The sequence below is a fragment of the Bos taurus genome, chromosome 28 (genome assembly GCF_002263795.3).
Source record: "Bos taurus isolate L1 Dominette 01449 registration number 42190680 breed Hereford chromosome 28, ARS-UCD2.0, whole genome shotgun sequence".
In the NCBI taxonomy this organism is placed as follows: domain Eukaryota; kingdom Metazoa; phylum Chordata; class Mammalia; order Artiodactyla; family Bovidae; genus Bos; species Bos taurus.
In genome coordinates, this window is record NC_037355.1 from 30793633 (window position 1) to 30817910 (window position 24278).

At 44.0% G+C, this 24278-nt stretch overlaps 3 protein-coding genes across 8 annotated transcripts in view; 2 read left to right on the top strand and 1 right to left on the bottom strand.

Moving 5' to 3' along the window:
- Positions 1-18768, top strand: part of KAT6B (lysine acetyltransferase 6B) — a 182089-nt gene extending 163321 nt beyond the window's left edge. For all 6 annotated transcript variants that reach the window (XM_024986873.2, XM_005226509.5, XM_002698885.7 and 3 more), the window contains 5 exons: positions 7780-8011; positions 8328-8487; positions 9072-9407; positions 11572-11863; positions 14743-18768. In XM_024986873.2, the coding sequence (XP_024842641.1) occupies positions 7780-8011; positions 8328-8487; positions 9072-9407; positions 11572-11863; positions 14743-17258 (3536 nt within the window). In that variant the 3' untranslated portion in view covers positions 17259-18768. The remainder of the gene's footprint in view (positions 1-7779; positions 8012-8327; positions 8488-9071; positions 9408-11571; positions 11864-14742) is intronic.
- Positions 18769-23204: 4436 nt separating this feature from the next.
- Positions 23205-24278, bottom strand: part of DUSP29 (dual specificity phosphatase 29) — a 31982-nt gene continuing 30908 nt past the window's right edge. Inside the window, exon 4 of the mRNA XM_005226476.5 lies at positions 23205-23873. Coding sequence (XP_005226533.1) covers positions 23632-23873 — 242 coding nt within the window. The 3' untranslated portion in view covers positions 23205-23631. The remainder of the gene's footprint in view (positions 23874-24278) is intronic.
- The window catches only part of SAMD8 (sterile alpha motif domain containing 8), a 122394-nt gene continuing 121847 nt past the window's right edge, over positions 23732-24278 (top strand). The window contains exon 1 of the mRNA XM_059882681.1: positions 23732-23811. The gene's annotated coding sequence lies outside the window, so the exon portion shown is untranslated. The remainder of the gene's footprint in view (positions 23812-24278) is intronic.

Sequence of the window (24278 nt, forward strand, 5' to 3'; positions counted from 1 at the left end):
TCACCTTCCTAGAAAAATTATATTTTTCTAATACACCAGACCAGGACCTTGATGGTGTGGTAACGTGGCATACGTAAACAAGTATTTCTCAGTTAAATGTTTAAATCGGTGAAGCTTCTGTGAAGTCTGTCACAGAGTTCTCTGCCAACTGACCCTCTTCTCCTCTCTGCCGTTAACTCTCAGGTGTCTCTGTTTCCCCCAGGATTCATCTTCTTCTTGGATCTCTCATTAGGCACCACTGCTACCACCACAGCCCTTTGTGGGGTAAGACAGAAATAGAGAAGTGGGATTGGTATACCACCTCTAACATTCTGGCCGAGGAGTAGTCCCCAAGATCCTTTGCCTAATATAAACCCTAACACTTCTGAGACCAGCCTAGCTTGAGAGGCAAGAGTTGTGATTGGATGAAATATGGACATCTGGAGCTTTTAAAAGGTTGAGTGATTCTAATGTGCAACCAGGGTTGATAACCTTTGGGCAAGACCACAAGATAGAAAAAGGAGAAATAAAGAGACAGTGTCACTCAATTAAATCAGTTATTAAAAAACCATTGACTCATTTTTACCCTGTGGCTGTCTCACAAGGGTCTGGCCCTGGTCATCCCCAACTTGGTAACTCATTCACAGATGTGCACCTTCTCCAACACAAGGGTGCCACAGAGGGAGGAGAGTTCCTGCCTCCTGATGTCCTATTTATGAGTTTGTGAGTTTGTATATGCAGAGAATGACCACCCACTTTGAGAGGCCACGCCCACTCACAGACTCATGGAACTCATCTGGTAAATTCCAGTACGGTCTGTATGGTTATACACACGCACACCCCCGAAGCAGCAGGGGTGTCAGGCCCCACATACACATTCCCCAGGGTGGCGGTGGGGGTGGGGGCATGGCATGAAGGAATACCACTCCTCTTCCATGTAGTCTTGAAAGCAAGACAGGGGTGTTCAGTAAAAAAGACCAGTGGCCCCACCACGTGACTGAGGAAGAGCCCAGCATCAGCGCAGTCTGCGGAAGAGCCTGTGGGATCTTTGAAAAGGGAGATCATAAGGGGCACCTTAGAGAAACAGACTGGCGTGTGACCCAGGGCAGCCAGCCTTCCCTCTCCAAAGACTTGCTGTCTCCATTCTCTGGGTTTCACTGGCTCAACCCATGTCCCCAGGGACACACTTGAGTCTTCTGGAACATTTGGGTTTTGTTTCATCTGTCTTGGGACCATCTCCGGGTTCTTGCTGAAGCCCTCCAGCCATCATTGTTACTGTGGTTTGATGCGCTTGCTGTTTCCTAAGGGTAGTCCTTGAAGTTAAAGACTTGAGGACCAAAGGGAATTTGGAGGCACAGAAATGTGCTTGCTGGGAGCTTTTAGTCGCCAGTTTCTTGAGATCGTTCCTGAGGCAGAATATGTTTGCCTTTTTTTTTTTTTTTTTTTTTAATCATAGCTTCTTCCTCTAATTTAATTTATGTTTGGGTGGTTAGATGGGGATGGGGCAATGGAGTGAATGGAATGGTTTTCAGCTGCCTCAAGCAAAAGTAGGAAAAAGGAAAGGGAGCTGTTCGCTGCCTCCTTCTGTCCCAATTTTCTTTCTCTCCCCTACAATAAGGATAAGCAGTCATCAAATGACCAGGTTGAGATTTCTTTCATTCACTATGTTGAATAATAATGATAATAACACTTATTTTCTGTAATATGCCAAGCACAGTTCTACGTGCTTTGTATCCATTCATTTAATTATTATGACAACCCTAGGTGACAGGTATGATTGATTACTCTCCACACTTTATGGATGAGGGACCTGAAGCACAGAGGGATTAAATAACTTGCCCAAGGCCACACAGCTGTTACACGCGGACTCTGGATTCCATCACAGGCAGTCTTGCTCTAGAACCCTTGCCCTTAACCAACCTGTAGTGCCTCTTATAATCTGTCATACTGTGTTCAGTAAGTGTCGTATCGACTTATCATACTTGTGGCCTTGTTGCCCATCTTTACACATTCTTCTCATTTTTTATTTAATGCAGATGGTTTCAAAGTATGGTCCAGGGACTGCTGGGGATCTCGGAAGCCCTTTTTAGGGAGTCCGCAAGGTCATAAGTGTTTTCAAAGTTATACTAAGACACTGTTTGTCCTTCTCACTCTCATTCCCCCATGAGTGGACAGTGGAGTTGTCGAGAATTTCATGACCTGTGATACCACAACAGATTGAATACCAAAACAGATAGGAGAATCTAGCTGTTTTCTCTTAAGCTAGTTGTAGAAGAGTTTTGCAAAAATGTTAAACAGTGCTGCTACTCTTCTCACTTTTTATTTTATTTTATTTTTGTATTTTAGAAAATGATGTCAGCACATAATGGGTTTATGGGGTTTAAATAAATATTTGTCAATTTTTTTTTCTAAAATTAATATATGTAGCCCTTATAAACAGAAGCTCTTAAACCATTTGTTTTTAATGTAAAGAGGTCCTGAGACCCAAACCTTTGAGAATCACTGACTTCATGTATAAACCCTTGCTATTCAAGCATGGTTCATGGTATAGGAACTTGTTAGAAATGCAGACTTTCAAGCCCCACTCCAGACGTACTGAATCAGAATCCAGTTGTAACAAGAAGGGGATTGTTTGCACAGTGAAGGTTGGGAAGCATAGGCATAGAAGCTACAGACAAAGCCACTCTCCAACTCAGTAACCCTGGCTGAATTTCCGTCTGATGGGGCTTTCGAGATTCACCACCACCGAGGAGCTGGGTGAGGTCTTCTCACCGACATTCTTCAGCCACTGTCTTTTCATTGGCCCTCCTACTGCACAGGGCCATTGTAACATCCTCATCAAAGCCAGCAGCCTTATAGCAGAGTTTATTCCAGTGCTCCTCAAACGTCTGTGCATCAGAATCACCTGGAGGGCCTGTTAAAGCACAGGTGCTGGGTCCTGCCGCCAAAAGTTCTGACGAATAGGCTGAGGATTTACAGCCCTAACAAGTTGCCAGGTGATTGCTGATACTGTTGGTCTGGGGGACCACACTCTGAAAACCACTGGTCTTTAGGCTGTAGACTGAGAGGTCAAGCAGTGTTTATTCAAGCCATAAAATTATGGGAATATTGCCGTAAACTTCCATGTCTTCAAAACCAATCTCTTAAAATACAGAATATCTTTAAAATTAAAAATTTCCAATTTCGCCAAGGACACATCTGCGCAGTTAAGGATTCAGGCAGATCCAGATCACAGGCCATTTAGAATACTCCTCTTCAAACAGTGAGAAGGCTAAGGTTCAGCCTCCTTCTTTACTAATTGCAGAATCACCACAAAATTTCACTGAGGAGACAAGTAGCCTGTCAAACTGATTTATCTCTACTGTTCAAACTGATAACATGCCATTTGTCCATTTGGTCACAGAGCTGCTTAACCCCAGAAACCAGTAATAGATGAGTGTGGACCAGTAAATTTCCGAGTGTGGACCAGTGAATTTCTGTCCACAATCATGAGATCCATGGTTAGAGCCACTGGATTTCCTCTGATCCAGAGCAGCCATAAATCCCTGGCCTGGTGTCAGTTCCCAGGTTTGCAAACCCAATGCTCTCTATTGATAGGAACCCTTTAGTGGGGTTTGCTGAGCTAAACAGGTGTCTGATGAAAACTTTGTAATCCTTAAAGATTATTTTCCCCTAAAAGCAACTGGTTACTCCAGACCCATATAATCCAAATAGATGGGAGTTGGAAATACTTTGCCAAAGTCTGCCCTTTTGTCTTTGAGGAAGTGCATATGGTTTGGCTCCAGGTGGTAGAACATAACGATGTGCAAGGGTGAGCGTGGCTGCCTTGGAGAGGAACAGCCTTACCCGCGCCCACCCCCTTGCTGGAAAACATTACTCCACTCTGGTTTAGTCTACATTCTTATTAACTTCATTACTGATTTAAAAGAAAAGGAGTGTGTCATACTAATCAGGGTTAACCTTGCGCTTAATATGCTGGGAGTGCAGTTAATTTGGGAATTTAGGCTGCAGAAACAAATCTTGACCTTAGATTGTTCCCTCCTTATCCTAATGTGGTAACTCTCTACCTACAGGAAGGCAACTCTCTACCACTTTTTTCCCCCTGCCCTTAGGAGAGAATTAACCTCTTCAAACACTGGGGATCAGAGCTAGTTAACATGAGGATTGCTTATCTTACTACAGGTAGGTCAGCCTCAACAGAGGTGAGGTGGATTTGGGTCCCATGCAATACAGCTTAGAAACACTTACTTCTTTGCAGACCTCGCCTTATTTTTCCTTTCCCTTTAAGCAAATACCTTGATAATCTTTTGAATTTAGTGCATGGTTCATACACTAAAACTTAGACCTCACTTTCTCTTGGGTAAGTAGTTCCAGTGAAGCAAATAAGAAGCTAGCTTCCTCAAGATAGTTGATGTGGGTGAGGGGTGTTGGCCAGTCAGCTTTAAAGTACAAGTCTCCTGCTCACAGAGTTAAGCTCTTTTCACCAGCACCTCTGGCTCACAATTTACAGGGAATAATTTCACCAGCGATTAATTATACTGCAGCTACTGGGATTTGTCCTCCAAACATCACTTTGTTTCCAGTCTGAACAGCCAGGTTTCCCCAGGGGTAGTTCAGGTTTTCTGACTCAAAGTATCCTGAGTTGAGGAAAGGCATTAGAGCACCACAGGAATCTATTCACCAGGGGTGTATTGTACTTGTTTCAGATGCTTCAGGATAATATACCGGCTTCCAAGATAAGTGCTTTTTATTTCCCTGCATCTTAGATCAATTATTTGGAATCTTTTTGGTAAGTTAAACTTAAGAGCTGTAACTTCACCACCACATCGCCATAATCACTTAATAAGTAACTGTTCTTACTAAAAATTATTGTCATTGGGCTCTATAGTGATGCTAATTTGAGGAGCCTAGAAAAAGTAGAAGGAAACACAAGACGGCAAGAAATTCATGATTTAAACCATTCCATGTTATGAAGGTCAGAGTCATAAAGTGCCACCAGCTACAGCTTTTTTGAGGGGAAGTGCCTGCTGCAGGTAAAATTTAAATATGTATTACTTCAACCTTGTGCACAAATGGAGTGGAAAAGACACGGCAATTTTTCCTGCTAAACTGTTGTGTATATTTTAACATATTACCAATGACTTGACTTTACTACCAAGGAATCAGAAATTTGTCCTTGGTCATTTGTTTGTTGAAATGGATTCCGTTTAAACCAAAATTTCTCCTTCAGGAGAAAAGACTTTGTGAACTTACAGATGGCTCTTAGCACAAGTATAAGTTCCTTCCACGGCTGTAAGCTCCTTGAGGGGCTCATGAGTCAGAGAGGAGAAGGGAAGACTGCAGGCAGTGCTGCGATGTCTTTGGACAGTGGCATTGTGTGGTCTGCAGTGTGGTGGGGCCATCATCCTTGGAAACCTGCTTGGTGTGTTCTGGTTGGAGTTTGGGCTTGCAGTTTTTTCTCTCCCACACCGGGGAAAGTAGCACTTGCTGGCAGGTGTGGGTAGCCTTTGCAGCCTTTGCTAGCACGGCACAGAGGTGTTCTCTATGAACGTCCAGTGGGCTTGGTATACACGTTCTTGGCGGGGCTCAGTCACAGATCACAGACTATGTCCAAGGGAGCGTCCCGGGGAGACAGCCACTGAACACAGTGGGAGCAGCGAGTGCTGAAAGGCCTGTGCCTGGATGTTCTCCAAGGCCCCAGGTTGCCTAACCCGTCTGGTCTGAGGCCCTGAGAAGGTGTGTGCTACTCTCTCAGGGTGTGAAAGCATGAACAGTTGTGTCAGCTGTCTTTGGGGGGAATTCTGGCTGCTTCCCTTTAGCCCAACAAAGCACTCATGGGAAGAGAAGACAGAACAAAGAAATATATGTGCTTCCTGGATAAGGTTGCTCGTCGCAGAGGGGACATAAGGTTGGGAGGGCGCAACTTTGGTGGTACGGAAATCTGTCTGCTGGGCTTCGGGGTGGGGGTGCTTACTGTTCCCAACTGTGGGGTTCAGATGAGAGCCAGTGAGGCGCTAGGGAACTTCACAGTCACTGCCTCAGACTTAATTGTGGGATCCTGTGGACAAAAATGGATCGTTCCATGTGCACGATACTATGGTTCTTTTCCCCCACCCTCCCTGACTCCCATCCACCCCGGAGGTACAGAGCTGGGACCTCCAGCTGACCCAGTAAATTTCTCAGCATGTACCAGCACTTAGGAGGCAGGTGACAGATGTGCCAGTAATCTGTGTCCTGAGGTTCGGGTACCCTTTGTATTCTGGTGACAGCGCTTCTGCACACTGACAGGGCATAATCCGGGCTGGGTTCAGCACAGTGGCCATCCCTGTTAGCATTCCTGGCACACCGCTGTAGAAAGCCTCTGTGTGCAGCCAACTGACATGTCGGCAGTGCTTTGACCGTCAGATTTCATGGTGCTTGTTTGCATTCAGTCAAATACTTTGCACTTAAACATGAGTTAAAGAGACAAGTCAAAAGACTTCAGCAAAACCTAAAGTTAAATATGTGCCTGATCTTCATAATGGCGTTCAGATTAAAACCATCAAAATGCAAAATGCTGTGGTTATACCCTTCTAGGGTAAGGCTGGATTTCTTGTTGTATATTTCTGCATTATTTACAGTGATTCTGAGAGGCAGGAAAATGCACCAGAGACATTGCTTTCTCCTTTTAACAAAAAATCCAAAATTGAGAAAATTCTTGAAAATGCAGCCATTTTGGAAATGTAGATAAAGAAGAAAAACGCTGAAGATTTGGGTGGTTTACAAAGCAGCATGATTTTGTAATTGCTGCCACCTACTGTATGTAGTTGATGTTTGTTTAAATTTAGGAAGTTCATGAAGGTGAGGCTGTTGCAATAGATAATTAGAGCAAGGTAGACATCATTAGTTTATAACATTTCTTCTCTACTCAGTAAGTGGCTCTTAATTACCGAGACAGCCGCCAGCTTTCATTCATTACCTTCAAGTGGGTTTAAAGTTTTTTCTCATTTTAAAGTTCCTTTGCCAAGGAACCTTCACGGTAGTGCTGTCGGGTACGTGTTCAAAAGCCTACCAAGCTCAAGGCTTTTCTGGGTGTACATGAAACAGTTTGTTTTAAGGAGGTTGTTTTGTTTTAATTTGTAGGAGCAACGGTTGGATTATAAATTAATTTCCATGAAAGAGGTGAAAATAGAGCTAGTGGAGCTGATAGGAGTTGCAGCAGTTGACTTGAAAGACGTTCTTTTATTAGTCCTGAAACAAAGCTTTAGATCCGCCGCTCGTTAAATGTAACAAGCAATACAGAATCTCAGTCAACAGAGGCCCTTGTCTTTTATTAAGACCCAGCTGTTAAAGGGTCATTTGGTTCTTCCTGTGGAAAATAACCCCCCCATTAATGTTCGGGGTGGTCTCTTGACAGGATTTCTGAGTAAGTGCCTGACATTTAGTTTTTGAAAGGATCTGAAGCCAGGGGACTTGGACGTTGAGACTTATCAGAAGTAATGTGTTCAACTTTAAATTCGTTAAGTATGCCACAACGTATGCCTGAAACGCTGCCATCAGCTAAATGAACTGACTTACAGGGCTACTGTAAAGGATTCGGGGGCATAAGCCTCGTGGATGTCAGATCCACGGTAATATAACTGGGAAGAGACTATACATGAAATGAATGCACTTCTCCGATGTGATGTTCCTGTGTGATATGTTGTGATGTGATGTACCCTGTTGCTACTTACAGTGTAAGTCTTACATTATTTTGAGTGGCCCCTGCTCCAGTGTCTGAGAACACCACAGTGAGGTCGACTTTTGCTTTGTCTGCCCTAGGCTATTTGCTTTCTCGAAGAGAAGGCCAAGCAGGGTCTCCTGAAAAGCCACTCTCCGATCTAGGCCGTCTCTCCTACCTGGCCTACTGGAAGAGTGTCATCTTAGAATATCTCTACCACCACCACGAGCGGCACATCAGCATCAAAGCCATCAGCAGAGCTACGGGCATGTGCCCCCATGACATCGCCACCACTCTGCAGCACCTCCACATGATTGACAAGAGAGATGGCCGGTGAGCACCCGTGTCCTGGGCGACCCAGCTGCCTCGTAACCATCTTACCCCAGAAAGGGTCCCTAAAGTTAGGCAGATTCATTCTAGTTAAATATTAGAGGTTCCCCAACAATATTACAAAAACTTTTCTCCTAAAAAGAAAACAGGCAGTGACACTTCTTTGCTAGTCAAATTTCAGTTTGCTCCACATTTTCATTGATGAGCTTTCTGGTTTTTTGTAACCCAGGTAATGTTCGTGCTAGCAGAGATCAGTATCGGAAGGTGAAATGAAATTTCAGCTTTTGATTGCACTTTTTTCTGCCTCCTCACATTACAGATTTGTCATCATTAGACGGGAAAAGTTGATATTGGGCCACATGGAAAAGTTGAAAACCTGTTCCCGGACCAATGAACTTGATCCAGAGAGTCTGAGGTGGACCCCAATCTTAATTTCTAATGCTGCAGTTTCTGAAGAAGAACGAGAAGCCGAAAAAGAGGTAATTTGGGTTCATCAACCTAAGTTGTGTAATTTCAATCTTGTAGCATTTTTAAGCTAAGGTCATTAACATCATTGTCAAAAGCTTGGTTATGTAGAGAGAGCTTGTGAAATGATATGGCACTAATTTATCCTAAGTGAGGTTGCATGGTAAGACATGATAATTTTATTGAGTATGAAAAATGAAACGTTTATCATTGATCACAAAGCAGCATTTTTCACTACTGACAGCATGTAATCAGATCAAATTTGGTGCTGAGCTCCAAGACTGCAGTGTCAATCGATTCATTGTGTTTATGAATTTGCTTAAAGTGCTCCATGCCAGTGAGCATGTAATGTAGTGATAAGGACTCAAATCAATTCGCTGCATCATTAATACTGCTAAATATCCCATGAAACCCAATCTTCTTTGATTTGTTATCCTAACTGATGCAAAAGAGTTCTGAGATGATGCAGCTGGAATGCTGCTTGACTGGCTGATTATCCTGATCAGAAACGACTTAGAGATCCTTTGCCTTTGATCCTTAAAGGCTCTGACTGTATAACTGCCCTCACACTGACCCGCCATTTTTACCTCCCCTTTAGGCCGAGCGGCTAATGGAACAAGCTAGCTGCTGGGAAAAAGAGGAGCAAGAAATCCTGTCATCTAGAGCTAACAGTAGGCAATCACCTGCAAAAGTACAATCGAAAAATAAATATTTGCATTCCCCGGAGAGCCGGCCAGTGGCAGGGGAGCGAGGGCAGCTGATGGAGCTGTCTAAAGAGAGCAGTGAAGAAGAGGAGGAGGAAGAAGAGGAAGAGGAAGAGGAGGAGGAGGAAGAAGAGGAGGAGGAGGAAGAGGAAGAAGAGGAAGAGGAAGAAAATATCCAAAGCTCTCCTCCAAGATTGACTAAACCACAGTCAGTTGCCATAAAGAGAAAGGTATGTGTCTGTTTAGATTTTCTGTCTTGTGAGTCAGTTTCAATCAAATCTTATTTGTCATCGCAAATATTCTATTTGTTTCACTCTCCATTCTTTAGATGTAGTTTACTTGTATCCAGTCCCACCGATCATATATCCTCAGCCTTTATCTTACAGTCATGATTGTGTTTACTCTTTGTGGTTTGATGGTGCTGTGACAGGAAACCAGGGACAGGCGGCTTGCTAGTCTGGTAGTTACTGCCACCTGCTGGTTTGCGGGACTGGAGTAAATCAGGTTGTGGGAACAGGAAAGGGCCCAGGGGAGCACTTAACCACTCTCCAGTCAATTTTGATGAAAACCTCAAGGCCTAGAGAGGATAGGAGACTTGTCCAAGGTCGCACAAATCATTAGAGATGGAGCCAGAACCAGACAAATGCTCAGACTCCAAGCCCAGTGCTCCTGATGCTATTTCCTTCTCTTGTCCTTGGCATAGAATTGTCAGAAGGTATTTTAAGCCCATAAGTTTAATGCTGGTATTTTGGATTTGTGCAAGTACAGATTCTTGACAAGTCTCCAGTCGTAGTAGCCTGGTGGTTTCTATAGGTACACATTCCCGGTGCAGAAGTTAGAAAATTGATTTTGTCTTTAGGTAACTGCTCAACCCAGATCTGCTGTCTTTGTCTTCAGTGTCTCTCTGCGACACGCAAAGGGGCCAGATAGTGTAGGATATTCTAATAGTGAGAATGCAAGTTAAGGCTCTGCCCCAAGGCCCCGCTGTGTGGCTTCTGTCAAAGCCCCTGCTGTTCTGACTCCCAGGGTGGTTGGTGCTCCATCGTCTGAACCTGACTGTGTTTAAGTGGAAGGGCAGCTGGGGCAGGCACAAGAAGAGCATCCCACAGAGTGGACTTTAGGCTTCTGAATCATATTTTGGTTTCTACAAGGAACGTGTATCCATGTATTATGTATATAACAAAAGAAGTTTGCTTCAAAAATAACAAAACCCAGAATTATCCATGGCGTGTTAAGTGCCTACCATCACACAAAAGGACTCAACCTAAAGAAAACCAGTTCTGCATATTGGCTAAACCCACATTTGGGAAAATTCTAATGGATTAGAGAGTGCAGGCTGACTGAAGGGATTAATAATCATAAATACTAAAATACAGAATATGACTATCAAAATTTATATGTGCACTTCAGTGAACATCCGGACAGTTAAAAATGTGAGACTCAGTAATTCTTGGATATAGTTTACCTAGAGTTTGAGTTTTAATCAAGCATTTTGTACTCGTCTTTGCAATGTACTTTCAGTAATTTTTCAGACCCATTATTGACAGATTACATCTTAGCAGCAAATCTACCTGTTACTCTTATACTTGGATTTTGTATCATTGAGTACATCTTTCTTGGAAAAAATATTTTATGTTTTCAATTATGGAAAGTCATTTGTGCCAACCTCTAATGCAATTAGAAAAAATTGTTATATCTTACATAAGTAAGATACATTCCACATGTCTTTACATTTTCTTTAGATGCCGTCCATGTTAAAATATTTTGTAAAATTATCAGCTGCCCTCATCCTTGCAGGCCACCAGTACATGACTCTAATGTTGTCTGCAGAGTAATTCTTTCTTCAAGTACTCTTTCTTCTTTCCTTTTCATTGTTCCTGAATTCCTGTGAGATGGGGAATGAGGGGCTAGTCTTGTGTACCGTCGTGTGTCTTACAGTGCCATGCTCATAGTAGGTGCTCCTTGAACAGTTATCCAATGTTACAATGAGTGACCCAGTGGCTAGTTGACTGTTGAAACACTCATAGAGACGCTGATGTCCATGATGATTTAATCACTATAACGTATAGGATTTTGAAGCCAGCAGGTACTACTCGAAAATAATATGCCAGGAAAGCAAACCTTAGCTTTTAAAAATCCACAGTGCAGCTGCTAGGATGTTCCCTCTCAAAGCATCTGTTTGAGTAAACAATTGTTTTATTTGGAAAACACTTGTCTGTGTAGTAGGCGCCCGAGAGGGATGTTAAACATCAAATGGAAGGTTAAGTACAAAGGCATTACAGAAGTCTTTACGTGTAAGTCTCAGACACGCATTCAGTACATGTTTGCCGCATATCGACTCAGCAGTGTAATTTCTCATGAGCTCTGATGTATTATGTTTGGAATTAATTTCAGAGGCCTTTTGTACTAAAGAAGAAAAGGGGTCGTAAACGCAGGAGGATCAACAGCAGTGTAACAACTGAGACCATTTCTGAGACGACAGAAGTACTGAATGAGCCCTTTGACAACTCAGATGAAGAGAGGCCAATGCCACAGCTGGAGCCTACCTGTGAGATTGAAGTGGAGGAGGATGGCAGGAAGCCAGTGCTGAGAAAAGCATTCCAACATCAGCCTGGGAAGAAAAGACAGACAGAGGAAGAGGAAGGAAAAGACAATCATTGCTTTAAGAATACTGACCCTTGTAGAAGTAAGTGGAGGAATTATAAAAACTTTACCCTTGTGAATTTCTGTCTGTTATTGCCAAAAACCAGGCACCTGAATTCTACCCAAAGGCATCTCTGAGGTGATACCGACCCACCAGAAATAAGTGCTCATCTGTCCTTTCTCATTCATAAAAGGTTCTATCCCTTCTTCCTGGAATTGGATTTTATGTTAAACAACTTCTAAGGCCAGAACATCCCTCTAGGTGGGTTCATCTTACTTTCCAGAAATTGGCTTATCCTCAAAAACTTAGAAGTCTGTCAATAAGAAACATATTGCACTTCCTTGATTCTAATATGTACTTTTTTTGACATTTAATACTTCTGAAATCAGAGTATATATTATTATTATTATTGATGTGAGCACTGAATGTTTTTCCCTGGAAAACAAATGTTAGTAAATTGATGATGAATCATAATCAGTGGTGTCTTCGGAGATGTTCTTATCAAGAATCATCTAAACCTACCCACACCATCACCATTAGCTTTGATAATATAGGATAATGTGTAAATCAGGAAATTATCTTTCCTTTCAAATTACTGTTTAACAGTTGCTGTTACAGAGACATCCCACCCCATCTTCTAAAAAAAAGAAACATTATTGACTCTTCTTTGATGCCCTATTTAAAAGAAACCATCCCTTGCCTGTTGGGCTGGGAACTTGAGCTCCCAGCTGAATGATGAGGATTTGTGGGACATTCCTTCTACTCTCCAGTTGAAATGACTCTATTCAAAACCTTACTTTATTTTAGTCTAGAGAACAGGCCATCTCACTTTCCTGGAAACCACAGGTTATCACTCTTGCCTTTGAAAAGCCACAATTTTAAGAACATGAACAGGCAGCTCCTTGACTTTCTGAATTAACAACAATGCTATTGCTACATACCTGTTTTGCGGAGGCAATGACATCTCACTCTGGGTATGGAGGAACCAAGCCTGTTCATTAGTCATTTTTTGGCATGGAATTTGAACCTTATTCCACTTTTTAGCTGTGTTCTCAGGAGTCTACACATGAATCATCACTGTCTTCATTCTCTCCTTTGTGCCACTTGCCTTAACAAATTCCAAGTGGCTGTATTATACCTGATTCCTTTCAGGATCTTCTTTCTTAAAAAATAGTTATTAGAAATTTCATCTTCTGATTAGCAGAGTTTTCCTAAAAAGGCTAGTAGATCTAGTAGCATGTGGAGTGAGAATTGGAGTCCAGAGTCACTGGTGTGCCTGTTCCCTGTTTGTGCGAATAGAAGTGAAGCCATTTGAACATCATGAGAGGTCTGTTAACTGGGTATTGTACTTTGCACTTCTGAAGGATCAGTCTATAGTACACGTCTTTTCAGTTAGCCAGCTTGAATGTAATACAGACAGGTAAGTTTACGTGTAATCCTTTTATTAATAGGTGAGCCCAGTGTTTACCCTCCTCTGCGCTGATTGGATTAGAAACCACTCCATTCTGGCAAAAGGGATCTCTGTTCCTCACTGGTTATTAATTAGATCTTGTTTTATTCTCCAAAACAGTGTTTCTAATAAGACTGTTTCTCTTTATGAAGCTTTTTCTTTAAAGTGAACCCTCCAGGAGATCAGTGGGGCTTCCCATGTAGCGCTAGTGGTAAAGAACCCGCCTGCCAACGCAGGGGATGTAAGAGACACGGGTTCGATCCCTGGGTTGGGAAGATCCCCTGGAGGGGGCCATGGCAGCCCACTCCAGTATTCTCGTCTGGAGAGTCCCATGGACAGAGGAGCCTGGTGGGCTACAGTCTAAGGGGTCACGAAGAGTCAGACACGACTGAAGCAGCTGAGCATGCATGCAGGAGATCGATATGATCATTAATTTTATAAAGATATTAAGACTTGTGTGTTTTATGTTTGTATTTATTCATATATTTACTTGTTTGCTTGCTTATGTTTATATAAATATATATATTTATTTTATAGAAATATATTTATATTCATACATACATACAACTAACAGTAAAAATAAGATTAGCTGAGCTAAAATGAACCTGACAGTTATGGTTTGTTTCTTATTTAATATTCAAACCATACACATTTGCACATGGATCCAAAATGCAGTGTGGATAGAATTAGTGATAAAAAGAATACTTGTATTTTAAATGTTCAATAATTTCACGGTAATTACATTATAGTGTGTGTCAGGCAGAAATGATCCTGGAGTAGATTAGAAATGTGTTTATGTTTTGGTTATTTAGTTATTCATTTGTTTCAGAGGTACATAGTTTATTTTTATGCCAGAGAGAATATTCAAATCAAAGAAAATAATGTCATCTGAGATCATTTCAAACCAGTAAATGTCCACAAGCAGAAGTTCACTTTCTCAGGATAAATATGCGAGCCAGGCTTCTATTCCTTTCTCCAGTTTAGTGGTGATTGGGATATGAGCTAACTTTAACCTCTTTCACCTGCATTTCCTAATTTGCAAATATTCAAAATGATTCTTTTCACATTGTGGAATTCCAGGCTTTTGTGTTAGAGAATATTTTGTTTGTTAAACTGAAATAAACTTATTATAGTTGCTTATATAATAATATAAGCACATTATTATTCATGTGCTTCCTATAAAAAAGCACAACCTTGTGTAAAGAATGGGTTATGTCGGGGGGGTGGGTAGGTATACGGTGTGTGCAGCATGTATTATTTTCCAGGCCTAGGTTATTCCCTCAGTTGTTTTTTTTTTAACCACAATATTATTCTGTATCAGGTTTTATTATATCTTTAGCATCAAAGCTTAAAGTGCTAAATCGAAAATCAGTATTTGATAAATTATTTAGAAGAATGAATTCAAATTGTTTATGGTGATGCTTTCTAAGATTTTATTCTCCTTCCTCCCCCTTTCTGTCTCCTCGCTAAGACAATATGGATGATGGTGCAAATAACTTGAAAGAAGCCAGTAGAGACAATCCCGAACCTCTGAAGTGCAAACAGTGGCCAAAAGGAACAAAGCGTGGTCTGTCTAAGTGGAGGCCAAACAAAGAGAGGAAGACTGGATTTAAACTGAACTTGTACACCCCGCCAGAAACACCCATGGAGCCTGATGACCAGGTAACAGTGGAAGAACAGAAGGAGACTCCAGCAGACAAATCCAGCCCCTCTTCCACCAGGATTGAGGAGGGGGTCAAGGAAGCCGTGGAACCCCTGCTGCCTCAGGACGAAAACGGAAGGGAGGAGACGTGTGCACCTGTAAGTCCAAATAAATCACCGGCTGGAAAACCTGAAGACGATGTAATCAAACCTGAGGAGGAAGAGGAGGAGGAAGAAGAAGAGGAAGAGGAAGGAAATGTAGAAAAAGACCCCAGTGGTGCCAAGAGTCAGGAAAAAGAGGAGCCAGAAGTCTGCATGGACAAAGAAGACCCTGTGCGTTTGGATGATCATGAAGAGGAGGAGGAAGAGGAGGAAGAGCCATCTCACAACGAGGGGCATGATGCCGATGATGAGGATGACAGTCACATGGAGTCTGCTGAAGTGGAGAAGGAAGAACACCCAAGAGAAGCCTTCAAAGAAGTACTGGAAAACCAGGAGGCTTTTTTAGACCTTAGTGTCCAGCCTAGTCATTCAAACCCAGAGGTCCTAATGGACTGTGGTGTTGACCTCCCAGCTTCGTGTAATAGTGAACCTAAGGAGCTTGCTGGAGCCACTGAAACTGCCCCTGAATCTGATGAGGAACCCCCAGGAGAGCAGGCACAGAAGCAGGACCAAAAGAACAGTGAAGAAGTAGATTCTGAGTTCAAAGAGGGAAACACAGCCACCTTGGAAATAGACTCTGAGACCGTCCAGGCGGTTCAGTCCTTGACCCAGGAGAACAGTGAACAGGACGACACCTTTCAGGATTGCGCCGAGACTCAAGAGGCCTGTAGAAGCCTACAGAACTACACCCATGCAGACCAAAGCCCACAGATCTCCGCCACTCTAGATGACTGCCAGCAGTCAGACCACAGCAGCCCAGTTTCATCCGTCCATTCCCACCCTGGCCAGTCAGTACGTTCTGTCAGTAGCCCAAGCGTCCCTGCCCTGGAAAACAGCTATGCCCAAATCAGCCCAGATCAAAGTGCCATCTCAGTGCCGTCTCTGCAGAACATGGAGACCAGTCCAATGATGGACGTCCCGTCCGTTTCGGATCATTCGCAGCAAGTTGTGGACAGCGGGTTTAGTGACCTGGGCAGTATCGAGAGCACAACCGAGAACTACGAAAACCCGAGCAGCTATGATTCTACCATGGGCGGCAGCATTTGTGGAAATGGCTCTTCACAGAACAGCTGCTCCTACAGCAACCTCACCTCCAGCAGTCTGACACAGAGCAGCTGTGCTGTCACCCAGCAGATGTCCAACATCAGCGGGAGCTGCAGCATGCTGCAGCAGAGCAGCATCAGCTCCCCCCCGACCTGCAGCGTCAAGTCTCCTCAAGGCTGTGTGGTGGAGAGGCCCCCAAGCAGCAGCCAGCAGCTGGCACAGTGCAGCATGGCTGCTAACTTCACGCCACCCATGCAGCTGGCTGAGATCCCCGAGACTGGCAATGCCAACCTTGGCTTATATGAACGGATGGGTCAGAGTGATTTTGGGGCTGGGCATTACCCACAGCCGTCAGCCACCTTCAGCCTTGCCAAACTACAGCAGTTAACTAATACACTTATTGATCATTCATTGCCTTACAGCCATTCCGCTGCTGTAACTTCCTATGCAAACAGTGCCTCTTTGTCCACACCATTAAGTAACACAGGGCTTGTTCAGCTTTCTCAGTCTCCACACTCCGTCCCTGGGGGACCCCAAGCACAAGCTACCATGACCCCACCCCCCAACCTGACTCCTCCTCCAATGAATCTGCCACCACCTCTGTTGCAACGGAACATGGCTGCATCAAATATTGGCATCTCCCACAGCCAAAGACTGCAAACCCAGATTGCCAGCAAGGGCCACGTCTCCATGAGAACCAAATCAGCGTCTCTGTCACCAGCCGCTGCCACCCATCAGTCGCAAATCTATGGGCGCTCCCAGACTGTAGCCATGCAAGGTCCTGCACGGACTTTAACGATGCAGAGGGGCATGAACATGAGTGTGAACCTGATGCCATCCCCAGCCTACAATGTCAACTCTGTGAACATGAACATGAACACCCTCAATGCCATGAACGGGTACAGCATGTCCCAGCCGATGATGAATAGTGGCTACCACAGCAATCATGGCTACATGAATCAGACGCCCCAGTACCCTATGCAGATGCAGATGGGCATGATGGGGACCCAGCCATATGCCCAGCAGCCAATGCAGACCCCGCCCCACAGTAACATGATGTACACGGCCCCCGGACACCATGGCTACATGAACACAGGCATGTCCAAACAGTCTCTCAATGGGTCCTACATGAGACGGTAGGCAACATGGGCTGTCACAAAACCCCTGGGCATCTCTCGGATTGATCTGCACAAATACCTTCTAAGAGTACGATTTCAAAACCAGCAATTGGTGTGAATGCAAAAACATTTGTTGGCACCATTTATTATTAAAAAAAAAAAAAAAAGCTGTATGCAGCAGAAAGCCTTATAAAGTTGTTTTTCTTTTTATCTTTTTTTTTTTCCTTTTTCTTTTTTGGTACCTTTGTTTCTGTTACTTTTATATGAAATTCTCTGCAAAGGAAGGCCTCTCTTTGGACTACATATGGAGGCAGCCACTCGCTGTGACTGCTTCCATTAAACAATGTGGATATCAAGCCCCGCCCCACCCCAAATTATCTGTTTTAATACTGAACCTAGAGCGTTTTTTTTTCTCCCCTGTCCACTCCATGTAAATGCCTTGACCGTTTTCAGTTCTTGTATATTTCGTTGAGGTGACACTTCAGCATGCCGCTAATGTCTTTGTTAGTGACAGTGCATTTGGTAGTACTGTACGAGTGTTGTGCTAACAGTAAGCCATTTCTTAAGTTTTTTGCCTTGATTAGGGTGCCCTAATTTGAGGGTTTAAAAAAAAAACTATATTTTTGTTAATTATAAAACTGTAAAGAGCTATAAAAGCTATTCCCATTTGGTTAGTCAAAAGGGTTTTATTGCTAAATGTTTGGTGTAAAGTTGAGACCCTTTTCCATTTTGGTGACAGATTTCTTTGGGGAAAAAAAGGCAGCTTTCTGTTTTATAAATGCAGACTTCTGTTTATTGAATGAAGCATATCTCAGTGTTTATCTGTCAGGTTTTGAAACATTTCATATATGTCCAAATACTTGGCAGGATTTAAAAAAATAGTGAATTTGGTGTAAAGTTGCTATTTTATGGAAATGCCTCTAACTTTACATTTTCATTCCATCTGTAGATTTTTCTATCTTTATAAAATATTGGAGTTATTTTTTAAGGAAAAATAGAGAAGTAGCTTGTGAATAGCTCAAACTAAGCTTACAAATCGCATGTAAAAAAAGCAAAAAAAAGTTATTTGTGTCTGTTTATATCGCTTCCTTTTTTGTAGCCTTTGTACCTGTACAGGGTGACTGTAAGGGCCAAGCAGGAGAGGCGTAATCCTTGTATAAAATAGGAGCCAGCGACACTCTTGTATTTATCTGTTCTCTTTTTAGTCGGTCACTTCAAAAAAAAAAACAAAAAACAAAAAAAGCTGTACATTTTAACATAAAATAAATTATGATGAGCCATTTTTAGCCTCTTGTGTCCTGTCATATTATGATTGATAGAGAATGACCAATTGAACTGTATATCATGTGTCACATCTCAGATCACATTCACATTTTGGGAAAATAAATTATTTAGTGTAAATCGGAGTTAAGAGATTTTCTGATTTGTTTTGACTTTGTGGGAGGGGTTGGCAATAAATAAGAGTAATATCTAATAAAACCATCACATATACCAAATACCTATTTAATAAATTAATTTATAATGGATTTTAATGCTTTTCATGAAAGTTTATTTTATGCTAGTGCATACCTTCTGTATGCCAATCATTGTCTTTAAAATAAAGTGAATTTGTTTTTTTCTTTTTGACTTTGATCTTCATTTGCAAAGGGATCCTGCCCAAATATCCAGCTGCCTCGTTTGTACAGTCTGTATAAAATCCCCTTAGGGCCTAGTCCATTGGTAGCAAACTTCATTTTTATAAACAGTAATAACAACAACAACAAAAGCACCCAATTTGGACTTGAATGTTTGAAATATCATTTTCTTGAATAAGCATGCAAGTTTTGCTCTGTCATGAATGAGTGATTGGATGTTATTTTTAGAATCTAAAGTTTAGGGGGGAAAACGTCATTATTCACAAACATTATGGCATTCAGAGAAAGCCCTGTCTGACTGTTAAAACATTTGGTGATTAAGTGACAAGCCTAGAAACGAATGCTTGACTCGGCCCCGTGTGGGAAGGAGGACAGTGCACACAGCCCGGGGTCCCGGGCCCCGATGGAGGGCTTTGCCTCGTGCCCCCGTGTGGGAAGGAGGACAGTGCACACAGCCCGGGGTCCCGGGCCCCGATGGAGGGCTTTGCCTCGTGCACTCACTCACCCTTACCGTTTTTCTCCCACAGTTATGAAGCAGTCTGGGCTTAGTGTCAAGATTTTATCTTTTGATTCCTCCTCCCCAAAACTGTATAGCAAGTGGGGGAACATCTGTAGTAGCTGGAGGGAGGGCTTCCAAGAAGACACTTCTGCAAAGGCTGTTGTCACCAAGGGGAGAAGAGAACGTTTAAGGTGCTTTTCTGGTAGGAAAGGAAACTTCTCCTCCTCCTTCAGAGCAGGAAGTGATGGTGTGCTGTTGTTGGAATCAACTGTTGGCATCGGTTCTAGAGCTGCCGAGGATCTTAGCAACCCGGTGGATCCACACCTCAGGCAAGAGTCTGCCCCTAGGAGGGGTAGAGGGCTTGGGGGGATTTGCTAACCAGCTGACGCGGAACTCTGCAGAACCTTCCACAGGCCCCACCTGGAAACCATCTCATATTTAGTCTCTTCTCTTGTGTTAAATAAGGTTCTTTGGGGACTGAGATTGTCCTCTGTTCCACGTATTGCAATGGCTTGTAACCGCACCCTATGGTTTGTGTGGCGCCTGGGCTTACCACACTCTGCCTGCCTCACAGTCCTCCAGGGAGCTTGAGAAGTCCCAGTCACTGCCTCAGACCTGCCGCACCAGAATTTAAGAACGGTACTGGGGACTCCTGGTGTCCTACAGGCTCCCCAGGGACTGCAGCACAGCCAGGAGTGGGAGCCCCTCTGCGGGCCCCAAGTCCTAACATTCATCACAGATGGAAAGGGTTGGTGGGAGAGAAGCTGCTGATCTGAGCCTGCTCTGCACTTGCCTACTCTCACTTAGAGAAATCAGCTCAGCCTTAAATGTGACACCAGGGAGCCCAGAAAACAGGAACTTGGATTCATCAGGAGAAACAGAGTCATTATTAGGTTGAGACCCATGAACAGGTCATACCTTCTAGACCCAGTAATGTGTTCTTTCATTTAGAAGAATTTTTTAACAAGTGATTGTCAATTGGCAGCCTGGCCTTTTTACTGGCGCAGGTGGTGCCTACCCAGGTGTGAAGGCATTGGCTTTCCTTGCCAACATTCCATTTTAGAAAAAATGACTCACAATATCACAAGAAAAAAATGTCACAAATATCCATCCTTTGCAGGAAACGGGGCAAACAAGCTAACTAATTGTCCAAACACACTGAACTGAAATCTGTGAGCAGAAACGAATTTGATTCTCTCCAAATCATAGTCTTTTTTTCTAGAACACTTTACTCTGAGAGAAGGCCGTAACTTGTCAGCTCTCTGATTTAAAGGCTTAGCTAACTAATACGTAATGCTTTTAAAACTGTTGGGTGCTATACAAATATAGGTTACTTTGTTGTTATAAGCAATACTGGTTTACAGTACAACTAGTTACATTATGAAGCAGGAGCTTCAGTTTCTTTGCAGCGCACTCCTGGTTTTCTCCCTTCTCCTGGTTTTCTCCCTTCTCCATCTTCCCTATTCTCCCTCCTCCAACACCCAGGCATTCGGGCACTAGGGCTTCCTCTGTTTTCTCTCATTATCTCACCCAGTACAATGACTTCAAACACCACCTCTATGCAGATAGCACCCAGGATTATATTGCTAACAGTGGATGTTCCTCTGAGCTCTCTCTGTAGATTGAAGGTGAAATCATGGGTCATCTTTTGTATGTCTTAGACATGATGTAACTGGTGATCTCTAGCCCCTCCTTCCCCCATTTCTGCCCTGGTCAACCCCATCTCAGTATTAAGGCACCACCAAGAAACCAAATCACTACTTTCCAGTCCTGTCCCTTAAAGCAGGCTTTGTCTGTTCGCCAGGATAATTCTAAAATAATCTTGAATGCTAGTCGCCTGGTGCTGTCTTAGTCCAGACCATCTTCCTCTTTCCTGTCAACAGTTCAACACCCTCTTACTGGTTGCCTCACCTCCCTACAATCGATTCTCTATCTTTCAGCCAGGGTGATTTTTTCTTTCCAAAGTGATCTTCTTAAAACATAGATCAAACCATTCCCCTGCTTAAAAACTGATTGTGGTTATTCTTCGCACTTGGAATAAAATACAGTGTCTCTACTGTTCTGTATCCATCTTCTGTCTCACCCACAAGCCCCAGCTTCACTGATGGGCAGTTACTGAAACACACTCCCACTGGGTAGAAACATACTTCTTTGCCACCTCGGTGCCACTTCACCTGTGCTGTTCCTCAGCCTAGAATGTTCCCTCCTCATTTGGAAAGTGCTGTCCTTGAAGTCTCATCTCACCCCATCTTCTCAGGTCTAAAGCGGGTTTTCCCCTGCCTCATCCCCACTGCATCTCTCCCTCAGTACCTGCTTCCCTCATCCCATGTCGTTACAGCCGACATTTCTGCACTGGCCTCCTAACCCAACTTTTAGCATGCGGTAGGTTCTCAAATACTTGTTGACCAAATGAATATATCATTTCTGAAGAACTTAAACGCTTTTGCAAAAACTTCTGTTCTTCCTTTCCTCTACCCCTGGCTCCTATCTTAAAGAGGCCAGGCTTTAACTTCAAAGTGATCTACTTCTGCTTTGCTCGACAGGACTCATAGCCCCACAAAGGTGGGAACATGTGGGAAGGTGGAGAGAAAACACCACAAGAACCCTCTGAGGGACACCAGCAGCCAATGGACCTATCCTTCCCACATACGGCTTCATAAATACTTCACGATGATGTATAAAAGTAACATCTCATTAAAATGGAAATATTTCTTTCTGGACCAGAAATGGTCAGACCTAGGAGATAAGAACTGAATGTAGAAGAGCTATTGTGATCTTGTAATGGGAAAGTTTAAGTAGGGGCCACTGGAATCGCTTTTGGTCCACATCTCTTTTCCAAGAGCCTGTGTATAGGGCTTCCCTCACCCAAATCTGAGTCATTATGAGGATCCACTATGGGCCAAGGTGACCCCAGAGCAGATCACGGGCAATCCCAGGGAGCCCTACGAGGACTCACAAAAGCAGGGCAGCACCCCTAAAGTCACGGGGTGACCCTCGGGTGGCTTTACAAAGCTGCTGAGCTCCCAGTGGGTTCATTTTCCTGTTTTCCCCGTAGGCCATTATCATTTCAGGTTTTCTGTTCTTTGACTACTGGCATCAGCATCATTCTCTGGGTTCTGTCTGGTATCCAGTTTCTAGTTCTAGAAGACATCTCCCCCAGCTTTGTTCCTGCTGCTGCTTTCTCCTCAAGAATGGAATCGTGATCGTGGTGATTGGATTAGTGGGGCATGGGGGTGGGGAGCAGGCTCACAAGGCTGCCTGGTTCGAGCATTCCAGGGCAAACACAGTTGTGAATATTTTATACGGGGACTGAAAACAAGCTCGTGTTGCTTGGACTAGAATCAAAATGAAAGATTTCCAGTCCCCCAAAGTCTCTTTTCAAAATTATTGGTTTCCCTGGTGGCTCAGTCGATAAAAGAATCTGCCTGAAATGCAGGAGAACCAGGTTCGATCCCTGGGTCGGTAAGATCCCCTGGACAAGAGAATGGCAACCCACTCCAGCATTCTTGCCTGGAGAATTCCATGGACAGAGGAGCCTGGCGGGCTACAGTCCATGGGGTCACAAAGAGTCCGACACGACTGACAAACTTTCTGAACTGCCCTGGCTCCCTGAGGAAGGCGGGGAAGCCAAGAGGGGTCCTCTGTGCAGGGTCTCAGGACCCCCACTCCCCACCCCTCCCAGATAAATTGCTGTCTACAACTTGCAGAGAGCAGCGTCTCCGGATGGTGACCTGAGCATGTGGAGTCTATCGAAAAGAAGACGCAGCAGCGGCCGTTAGGGAAATCCCTGTCGCCCGCACGTCCCCACCCCAGGAGCAGACCGTTTAACACAGCTCTCCCAGGCACTTTTTCTGTGGTTAGAAAATAAAGTTATATTTTAAAATTATATTTTTAAGAATGTGACTTTCAGACAAAGCCAAATGTTTAATCACAGCACAATGTCAACAGATTTTTAAGTACTCTTCTCTGCTTCCATCTTACAAAAAAAAAAAACAAGAACGGCGCCTGCGCGCTCACCTGTAACCAATTGTGACAGGAAGCCGGTCCGCGCCATTTTGCAGTGAAGCCAGGCGCCGGGCTCGTCCCGGAGCCCACTGTGAATGCCCCCCTGTTCACCAGCCCCCGGGAAGTTTAAGATTGTTTGGAAGGAGTCAAGCTTTGGTTTCATGTCCCTTCTCTGCGACAAAAGAAGTCATGGGGCAGAGCTGTTTCCAGCCTTCCCTCTCCGTTCCCAAACGTCCAGCTGGCCCCGCGAGGGGGCCCTACGGCTCCTGCTCACACTTCTCGGCGTCCTCACCCTGCTGGGCCTGTCGCCTCTGCTGCACCAGCTGCCTGTCCAGTTCCCGGAGCTGCTTCAGAAAGCCCCGGTTGGGTAGGACGCAGCGGTTCTTGGCCACTTGTTGGATGGCGTCCACCAGGGTCATGTTCCTGTGGATCATCAGGTAGGCCAGGACCAGAGTCGCCGACCGGCTGCGGCCCATGACGCAGTGAACCAGGATCTTATCTGAAATGGAGACGGGAGAAGAAAGACCCACATTGGAGAGGCAGGGTGGCCTGGAGGTTGGAGCGTACGTGTGGGGCTCAGGTGGAACCCGCTCAAATCCTGATCCCTCTCCCATATTGTAGGACCCTGGGCAACTTACTGAGTGTCTGGGAGCCCCAGCTTCCCCATTTGTAGAGTGGGAATACCATCAGTATCTTCATTAGTGTCCTTGTAAAGGCATTTGCTTAAAGCACTTGGTATACTGCTTGGCGCAAATCAAAGGCCCACAGATGTTATCGTTGCCTCGGTGAGGAGGAGGAGGGGTTGAAGTTGATGCTTCCTACCTGCCAAAGCGCCTCCAAGTGAAAGCTCCATCAGCGTGCAGAAGTAAAAATTTTATGATTTTTTTTTTTTTTAGTGCTCACT